General features: G+C 43.9%; 1 protein-coding gene across 1 annotated transcript; it reads left to right on the top strand.

Annotated features, from left to right (window-relative positions):
• Positions 1 to 536: 536 nt before the first annotated feature.
• Positions 537 to 9,331, top strand: ADIRF (adipogenesis regulatory factor). The gene is made up of 3 exons (XM_081956536.1): positions 537 to 781; positions 6,310 to 6,372; positions 9,003 to 9,331. The coding sequence occupies exons 1-3, from the start codon at positions 586 to 588 to the stop codon at positions 9,140 to 9,142; spliced, it is 399 nt and encodes a 132-aa protein (XP_081812662.1). The 5' UTR covers positions 537 to 585; the 3' UTR covers positions 9,143 to 9,331.
• Positions 9,332 to 9,846: the final 515 nt, after the last annotated feature.

The raw sequence follows: 9,846 nt of genomic DNA, 5'->3' as shown, positions 1-9,846 counted from the left end.
CTAAAACCCAAGGTTTAAGCTGCATCATTTGCATCCTACCAGATTCAAAGAAGGTCTATCAGATCTTTTATTAAAGGATTGAACTGCGGTCCTTCCATTTTTTCTCCCCTTTTCAGCCCCTTTTAACAAAAGAGCAAACAATCTTATGCACCGGGCTGCATTTCATGGAATCACGAGGCTGCAAATTTGATTTAAAGTTGAATCTTTGCCCAGCTGAGCAGACCCCGATCCTTGACAGTTGTCAGCCTCTCTCCACCCCTTCCATCCGTTGAAAAAAAAATTATTTTTATTTTTATTGTGGCCGTAGAGTCCCCAGGTTGTAAACTTCCCACTGGAAATGTTTTTGAAGAGCCAGGAAATATGTCTACCTTGTCAACACACCAGATAAGAATCATTTTCATTTTTGCCGCTATGGAAAACTACATTTGAACTTTTCCTTCTCTCCCCCCCCCCTCTCTCTCATGCTTTTAAGCCTAACCACACCCTCTTCCTCCAAAAGGGAACACTGTAATTTCAAACATCCCTGCTTTGCTTTTGAAACTGGAAACTAGCTACCAAACAAGAGCTTGGCAAGAGCTTCTCCGCATGCCCTCTGGGAGGGGTTCTCTGTTATATAAACCCCAACAGATTTGGAGGCAGAGCAACCGGCCCGGGCTCCATTTGGAAACTGAGAATCTACCGCTGAGCAGACTGCAAGGCATCCCCCAACGGACAGAAAACATGTTTAAATTCAATTTTTCAGAGGAAACATCCAAGATAGGCAACACTGCACAGGACACAGGTAAATAGACTCTGGTTCGCCTCTTGTCATTCTGGAATCTTTTCAATGCCCTTGGTTGATATCTAGCCTTTATAGGTGGAGAATTCGCTTCTAACCTCAACGTGGTCTTGGTGCCCACATCTAGCTGATTTTGGCTGACCTGGGTAGTACAGGATGGGAGGCCACCAAAGAGTTGAGAGTTGCAAGCCAGATTTGGAAGCTACAAAGACCTCCCAGAAAAAGAGAGTGGCCAACCTTGCATAGCATAGCCAAGAAAAATAAACCAATGTGTCAAGTCATCAGGACTTGAGGTCAAGGGAGACTGCTCCCCACCGCAGTGTCTGTTCCTAAGTTGGATTGTGCATGTTGGTGTTAAAGGAGAGAAAATTGTTCATTTCCAGGCTTGCTTGGAGAAAGGGATATGTCCAATAAAATAAAAAGGGAAAGTTCGTGATATGTCCAATAAAAGGAATGTGAGATAGACCTGGGAAACCTTTCCCTGTCTGCATTTTTGGGGAGACTACGATAATGCCAGATAATGCGATATGCTTGACAAACAGTTTAATTTAAATAGGTAAAGTGGTAGCTTATATATATTTTCCCTGCCGATTTTTTTATACAGCTAGATTCAAAACATGAAGCCTTCCTTCCTTCCTTCTTTTTTTCCTTTCCTTCCTTTCTTCCTTGGGATCTTTTGTTTCTTCACCATTGATGTCCTCAGTTTCTTCCTCCTTGTGGCATCTTGGGACGGAGAGAAGTGAAAAAAATAAGAGCTCTGCAGGGAATCATTTCGTAGACCTGGTCTTTATTTCATTTCGAATCATTTCGTAGACCTGGTCATGGAGCCTTCCTTCCTTCCCTCCCTCCCTCCCTCCCTTTCTTTCCTTCTTTTCTTCCTTCCTTTTCTTCCTTCTTTCCTTCCTTCCTTCTTTTCTTCCTTCCTTTTCTTCCTTCTTTCCTTCCTATCCTTCCTTCCTTCCTTCCTTTTCTTCCTTCTTTCCTTCCTATCCTTCCTTCCCTCCCTCCCTCCCTCCCTTCCTTTCCTTCTTTTCTTCCTTCCTTTTCTTCCTTCCTTCCTTTCCTTCCTTCTTTCCTTCCTATCCTTCCTATCCTTCCTTCCCTCCCTCCCTCCCTCCCTCCCTTCCTTTCCTTCTTTTCTTCCTTCCTTTTCTTCCTTCCTTCCTTTCCTTCCTTCTTTCCTTCCTATCCTTCCTATCCTTCCTTCCCTCCCTCCCTCCCTCCCTTCCTTTCCTTCTTTTCTTCCTTCCTTTTCTTCCTTCCTTCCTTTCCTTCCTTCTTTCCTTCCTATCCTTCCTATCCTTCCTTCCCTCCCTCCCTCCCTCCCTCCCTCCCTTCCTTTCCTTCTTTTCTTCCTTCCTTTTCTTCCTTCCTTCCTTTCCTTCCTTCTTTCCTTCCTATCCTTCCTATCCTTCCTTCCCTCCCTCCCTCCCTCCCACCCTTCCTTTCCTTCTTTTCTTCCTTCCTTTTCTTCCTTCCTTCCTTTCCTTCCTTCTTTCCTTCCTATCCTTCCTTCCCTCCCTCCCTCCCTCCCTCCCTCCCTTCCTTTCCTTCTTTTCTTCCTTCCTTTTCTTCCTTCCTTCCTTTCCTTCCTTCTTTCCTTCCTATCCTTCCTATCCTTCCTTCCCTCCCTCCCTTCCTTTCCTTCTTTTCTTCCTTCCTTTTCTTCCTTCCTTCCTTTCCTTCCTTTCCTTCCTTCTTTCCTTCCTATCCTTCCTTCCCTCCCTCCCTCCCTCCCTCCCTCCCTCCCTTCCTTTCCTTCTTTTCTTCCTTCCTTTTCTTCCTTCCTTCCTTTCCTTCCTTCTTCCCTTCCTATCCTTCCTATCCTTCCCTCCCTCCCTCCCTCCCTCCCTTCCTTTCCTTCCTTTTCTTCCTTCCTTTTCTTTCTTCCTTCCTTTCCTTCCTTCTTTCCTTCCTATCCTTCCTTCCCTCCCTCCCTCCCTCCCTTTTCTTCCTTGGGATCTTTTGTTTCTTCACCATTGATGTCCTCAGTTTCTTCCTCCTTGTGGCGTCTCGGGACGGAGAGAAGTGAGAAGGAGTAGAAAAAAATAAGAGCTCTGCAGGGAATCATTTCGTAGACCTTGTATTGTATGTGAAAATTTAGAGAGGGGAGGAGTAAAAAAAAACCTCTGTCTTTTCCCCTCAAGTTTTTTTTGGGGGCGATGTGGGGTGGGGTGAGTTGTTATGTAACACGAGTACCCACTTCAGATGTTGAGGGTGCCATGAGATTTCATAAGTAAAAATCAGAGCACAGGCATGTGGGTTGAATAGAAACTCAAGAAATGTTTTAACAAAGAATTTCTTGTTTATTAGAAAATGAGAATGTTTGGTTTTCATCTTTATTCTCCCAGAACTGTGTCACCCTGGGGCATTATCTTGCCTTTTACTCTTTTTTTTTTCAAAAGGTGTGGTTCAAAAAATTGAAAGACACACTCACACATGGCATTCTGTAGCTTTCCATTCAAGTCCTGTCAAGTCACAAGATGTTATTTTAAACTTCTCCAAAGAGTAATAATTATATACCTTTATATACGTTCACCAGCTGGCCAGAAATCAAGGTGACTTACAGAATTCTCAAAGCAGCAAATTTTACAGCTGGGAGACAAAAATCAGAAAGAATTAAGTAGTGCCTTTTAAAAGTAATAAATCTTACTATAAGGCCCAAGCTTAAATTCCTTGTCCCTGATTCCTTGTTTTTGACTTTCACTGACTAATGTAACTTTCCCAGAGTTCGGTTATGACCGAAGACAGGATTAGCCCTCATAAACATAGATTTTGGCACAAGGAGTCCACCAATTATATTTTCTTAAAATAGTTTTCTCATAGTTTTTTTTCTCTCTTCTGCTTAAGAGTTCATTCTGAGCCTCTAGCATCTGTTCACCTAACTCTTTTTTGGGATAATTTCTGCTAAGCTATGCATGGGGCAGGGGCGGGGGGGGGGGGAATCTGCAATTTCTCAGTTGTCCTATGCTGCCTCTATTTTCCTGATCCATTGAAATAATAATAATAATGACATTTTTGTGCCAGAAAAGCAGTGGTAGGGCAGTGGTTAGAATGCAGTACTTCAGGCTAACTCACTTCTCACTCCAGCAGTTCGAATCCCACCAGGCTCAAGGTTGACTCAGCCTTCCATCCTTCCGAGGTGGGTAAAAAGAGGACCCAGATTGTTGGGGGCAAGAGGCTGACTCTTTTACACACTTAGAGAGAGCTGTAAAAGCACTGTGAAGCGGTATATAAATCTAAGTGCTATTGCTAGTGCTATCCAGTTCATGTGGTTCCACGCAGAATATCAGAAGACACAAAGTCTTCTTTCTCTACGTCTGTGCGTGTGTATGTCTCTGTGTGTGTGTGTGCGTTCCAGCATAACTCTGGAACGCCTCGAGCAACTTCAACCAAACTTGGTACACAGATGACTTACTCTTTGGAAATAAATACTGTGGGCGTAAGACACTCCTAAAACCCCTCGGGGTGCGTATTCTGTTTAGATACGGCCAATATTACTGCAATTCTGCCTCCACTATGAGACCATACTTCATACAGATTACATCCGAGAAAAGAACTACAACGTCGAACAGCTTAGGGCAAATATCACGGACAAGCAGCCACTTCTAAATTAAGATCAGAAAAGAGCGTACCAAATGATCACGGATCAGCTAGCAGAACATCAAAGTGGTATCACTTTCCTTGACACTTCTGGGGGCACAAGGAAAACATTTGCAACTAATTTAATTGCTGCTGAAATCAGGTCTCTTCCTGTCTTAATACAGGATTAGGATAAATAAATACCTAGGCAACACCAGGTTATCAACCATAGTTAACCATAAAAGCTCAGAAAGAGAAGGAAGAACCAAACAGCCATTGAACTACCACCATCAAGCTTTCAACATTCCCTCTGCACCATCTTCCAAGGGACCAGTGAGAAATTATTGGGCTTCATTGGTATTTCCAGAAGACAATGTTTTGACAAAGGAGACAAAGAGAACAGAGAAATCTAAGAAGAAGACTGGAACAGCAAGAATTCCATATACTGTATCTCCATTGACATAATCAAATGGTTTCTCCCTTACTTTCAGGTTTCAAACATTTATTACTCAGACAAGGGTTACCAAGGATGGAGAAAAGCTGTCTTAAGCAACCAAATAGTTTTAGTTTGGTAGTCAGTGAGAAACACAATAGAAGAGAATATTTGTAGCTCTGGGTTGAACCAAGGAGTTCTTGGTGCTCTCTGAAACTCAGTAGTTCAACTGCATATGATGCATCCTCCACTGTGAAACATGACCCAACTAGAATATGCTATTCTAAGAATTCAGAGATCCTTTGCAATGCATTCTTTTGCTACATTCAAGATTCAATGCAGCATTCAGCACATCATCTCTTGCCCTTTCCAATGAACAGAGCTGAGCACCATTAGCTACTTGAGTTGATCTCCAAATGACCCTGGAGAAGGCTTGAGTGGGCCACCAAAGGCCCTAGAGGTTGAACCCAAATATTCCTTGGAAGCTGATGTTCAGACAGTGATTACTCCAGAAGTTTCAGTTGACCTGAAATGACCTCTAGAGGATTGGGTTGACCCCCTGATGAACCCTTGAGGCTTGATTTGACTTTCAACTGACCTCTGTAGGCTTGGGTTGGCCACCAAAGAGCTCTAAAGTTGACAGTAAATAAACTTTGGAAGTTGGTGTTAAGACCAGGATCACTCCAGAAGCTTCAGTTGACTTGGAATGACCTATAGAGCTTGGGTTGACCCCAGAATTAACCCTGTAGGATCTATTTGACCCTGAATGATCTCTGGAAGCTTGAATTTGCCACCAAAGAGCTCTAAAGTTGACCCTAAGTGATGCTTGGAAGCTGATGTTGAGATCAGGATCCCTCTAGAACACGGGTCATGCACAAAACATAACTTTTTTTCAGAAAAATTGGAATGTAGTTATTAGTAACCAAATTTATTCCTACTACTAGGATTTTTTATGCTAAATAGATTGTCAGTGTTCCAAATAGCATCCAAAAGTAAATCAGAGTCCAAGGCAAAGTATTGCTCAAAGTTCCAATTTATTAAGAGAGCCATGTTAGCACAGGTGGGAAAACCCAAATCTGAAAGCTTCCCGGTTTCCCCCACCCAGTTGAAAGTTCAAGATCTTGCCCCCACACCCACAAGTCAATCACATGGTCCAATCTCCCACTGCCCTGCTGGCAGTTCCACCCATCCAGTTCCGGTCAGGTGCAGAGACAAAGGATGACCTTGGCTTTCTAGAAATAATTTTGTTATGGCTACATAGCATCTAACTCCTACAACCCCCACTCCCATTTTCCCACAATAGAAAATGCATAGCAGAATAATAGAAAGTGTGGCAGGCCAAAGACCCAAAAGAAAAGATGGCTGCAGGCCTGGCATAGGCCTTTCTAAATAGCATTGTTTTCACCGTACATACTAGTTTGGCTATTGTTTTTTTTTTAAATGTAAAATGAACTGTTTTAGGCAACTGGTGTTCGATTGCTGTGACAGTAATTTATGATACTGTTTATGATTGCAGTTAACTCAGCAGGGCAGGCTGCGCAGCAGATTCTGGATCAGGTGACAGAAACTGGTCAGAAAGGTAAGGCAGACAGCTTATATTCAGTTACAAGCAGCACCTTCACTCGTACAATAAAAGAAAATGGTACATCTGTCCGCCGCCCCGAGTCCCTTGTGGAGAGGGAGCGGCTAACAAATCAAATAAATTGAAATTGAATTGTTCTTGAAGGAGAAAGTCAATGTTGTTGTTGTTGTTTTTAAAAATCAAATGCACTTTATTGGGCACAGTTTTGTACTAGGCTGCTCCTGCCACCGATTGATCTTGGTTGATCTCAAAGAGCTAAGCAGGTTCAGGTTTGTTTAAGACTTGGATGGGAGACCCATCCAAGCATTATGGGTGAGACTGAGAAGCCAGAAGAATTTTACCGATGAAGAAATAGCAAATCACTTCTGGATCGGTGCCAACTTCAGTTATAATGGCAGGGTTACCAAGAGCGAACTTGATTAATGGTGGGCTTAATTTCTGTTTCTTTTTGGAAAGCCAGAAGGAGCTTCAAGTTTGTAAATTATCCTAGAAACTATCAATACTCAGAGTCAATGGAAGATTACTTGTGTCCTCCATCTTTCTGAGTCTTCACGGCCCCCCCTCCCCCCGGTGTTGGGTCGACGTTTGGGGCTCAGGAGTTTTAAAGGGGATTTGGATTAATGTCAGGGTTCCAAGTAACACCCTCAACCAAAGAAGACTCTGAGGCTTGAAGTTCCTCAAAGTTCCACTTTATTAGAGATGTCATATTGGCATATCTGGGAAAACCCAAATCTGAAAGTTTCCAGGTTCTCCCCACCCAATTGAAAGTCCAAATCCCTGCTCAGCATCCACATGTCCATCACATGGTCCAATCAGGCACTGTCCCAACTGGAGATGCCTCCCAGTCACACCCTTCCAGGTGCAGGGCAGAGTGGCCCTAACTCTCGGAGAAAGGAATGTTACTATGACTATATATCTCCCATAGTCCATATAATCCCCCCTCCCATTTTCCCACAGCATCAAATGTGGCAGGCCTGAAGGCCCAGTGCAAAAGATGGCTTCCAGGCCTCACAACTTGATTATGAATAGGATTAGGATTCAGGATTGAAAACATGGTCATAGAAAATAAAATCCAACAACGAATGTGTCATCTTTTTTCAAAAGATTGAAATTGAACCATTGACAAATTGGTCTGGTCAATGTTTAATTATTTAGGATTTTTCAAAACTCATTTTGAACAAATCAGCATTATACTGGGGAAAAGCCAAATGCTGTCATTAGGGAGCTCTTTGTTAAGAAAGGGTTGAATGGGATGGTATCTCTTGAGAAGTGTAATTTGTTAAGTGGACTGGATCACATGGATCTTGGAACCTTAAGAATTATCAGCAGCATCCCAAGATCACATGGTTTCGGTCAGATTATAATAGGGGTGTCAAACTCGATTTCATTGAGGGCCGCATCAGGGTTGTGATTGACCTGGGGGTGGACAGTGGGGGATATGGCCAGGGGGCATGGCCAGTTCAACGTCATTCATGTCAGGAGCTCCTGTGGCGACCCAAGCGCTCTGCCGGAGAAAACAGGCTTCCATTTTTGGCTGTGACGGCCTCTTGCGATCCTCTGCCAGTGAAAATGGAGCTCGGGAGGGTCACGTGCGGCCCGGCTGAGCTCCATTTTTGCTGGCAGAGGCACCATGGCCTGCTCCTTCACTGTTTCCAGGGAGGCCCCGTGGGCCAGATCTAAGAACCACGCAGGTTGGATCCATCCACAGGCCTTGAGTTTGACACCCCTGGATTTTAATATAAAAGGCTCTGGGAATCTATCCTCTGAAGAGACTTCAGAGATAATTTATGACAGACTTCAGGAAAGGTCAATTTTGCTACCGTGTTTCCCCGAAAATACGACCTGTCCTGAAATTAAAGCCTTGCCACATTTTTCGCGTGGGCAAAAATATAAGGCCACCCCCGAAAATAAACCCCTTGGACAATCCCCCCCTCTGGCCAGGCAGAGCACCGCTCACCAACATAGCGGTATCCTGAAGGCGCCACGGCACAGGAGCCGGGGGGGGGGGGAGAAAGGCGCTCACATTGCTTGGTGCCTTAATGATACCGCAAGCTTGGGGAGTGGCGTTCTGCCTGGCCAGAGGGGGGAGTTGCCGGGCAGCTGCTCCCATGCGAACTGGCTCCAGAAGAGCCAGGCACAGCCTCAGGGGCAAAGCAGCCATGAGGTGACCAAGCTCACAAGCAAACGCCCGGCAAACCCCCTCTCCAGCCAGGCAGAGCACCATTCACTGACCTAGGGGGTATCATTAAGGTGACAATGTGGCACTCTGCCTGTTCCCCAGCTCCCACGGCTTGGGACATTAAGGATACCCGCTAGGTCAGTGAATGCGCTCTGCCCGGCTGGAGAGGGGGGTTGCCGAGCGGTTGCTCGTGAGCTTGGTCACCTCATGGCTGCTTTGCCCCTGAGGCTGTGCCCAGCTCTTCGGGAGCCAGTTCGCAAGGGAGCAGCCGCCCAGCAACCCCAAAACAATAAGCCCTCCCCTATAATAAACCCAAGGCCATATTTTGTAAGTAAAAAGAAAATAAGACCCTGTCATATTTTCAGGGAAACACGGTATATCCCAAGGGAGGCAAAGTTGTATATTAGGGACCTTTAACCCTCTTGTGATTTCCCCTTTGTTTTTATAGTTATTGATAACACCTGCAAAACGGCGCAAGATACTGGTGAAAAAGCCGTGCAAAATGTCACTGGTCAGATAACGGCGTGGGGTAAAAGCTTTGGGGAGAGCGGAGAGAAGAAGGAAGAAAAGAAGAATGTTTCAACCTAAATAGGGTGGTCTTCCTTTTGGCTTACCTGGCACATTTGAAATGATGCAATTATCTTTTTATGCATTAGAAATTATCTTCCCATGGCTACCCTATTAGATGTATTTTACATCTTTCTTGAAGGTTAAATTATATATTGCGGAAATTTTGTCGCATTAAACATTAAAAAACTTGGTTTCCAAGTGAATGGGGACAGCTTGTTTCTGATCATTTCTTTCCTTTTTAAAAAAAAGAATTTTAATGGTTTTTAAACATTTATGGGGAAAGGTAAAAAAGTACATAGAAAATTTTGGAAGCTCCCGTGCTAGTGGTAGAAATCCCTCCAAATCTCACAATTTTTACAATGTTAAAGACAACGTATAAAAGATAAGCAAAAACAGAATCTTATTCTACATTATATCAACCATGTGTTCAATCATCTCTTTTTTGTCACTTTCTAGTATATCAACAATTACAATATTTCAAATACATTTATTTTTGTGACCTGAGCGTTTTCGATATTGCTCCCTCGCCCGTCCCCAGATGGAGCCACCGCCCCTCCCTCCTTCATATCTTGTACATTACTACCTTTTTCACTACCTCCCATATTTTCATCCTCTAGAAGAGAACTATGTTTTTTAATGAAGGCTTCTGCCTCCCCCACTGTATTAATTCTGTTTCCCTCCCCAAAAAATCAACATTCCCTCTGGCAATAACCATCTAAACC

The sequence above is a fragment of the Natrix helvetica genome, assembly GCF_964273705.1.
Source record: "Natrix helvetica genome assembly, chromosome: 5".
In the NCBI taxonomy this organism is placed as follows: domain Eukaryota; kingdom Metazoa; phylum Chordata; class Lepidosauria; order Squamata; family Natricidae; genus Natrix; species Natrix helvetica.
Note: the sequence above shows the minus strand (reverse complement) of the source record. Positions and strands in the feature narration are given on the sequence as shown.

Bases quoted from the DNA above. Each gene is read 5' to 3' on its own strand.
- ADIRF (XM_081956536.1), top strand. From the start codon at position 586: ATGCCCTCTGGGAGGGGTTCTCTGTTATATAAACCCCAACAGATTTGG. The intron at 782-6,309 runs GTAAATAGACTC...TTATGATTGCAG, and splicing joins CAACACTGCACAGGACACAG to TTAACTCAGCAGGGCAGGCT. The intron at 6,373-9,002 runs GTAAGGCAGACA...TTGTTTTTATAG, and splicing joins GACAGAAACTGGTCAGAAAG to TTATTGATAACACCTGCAAA.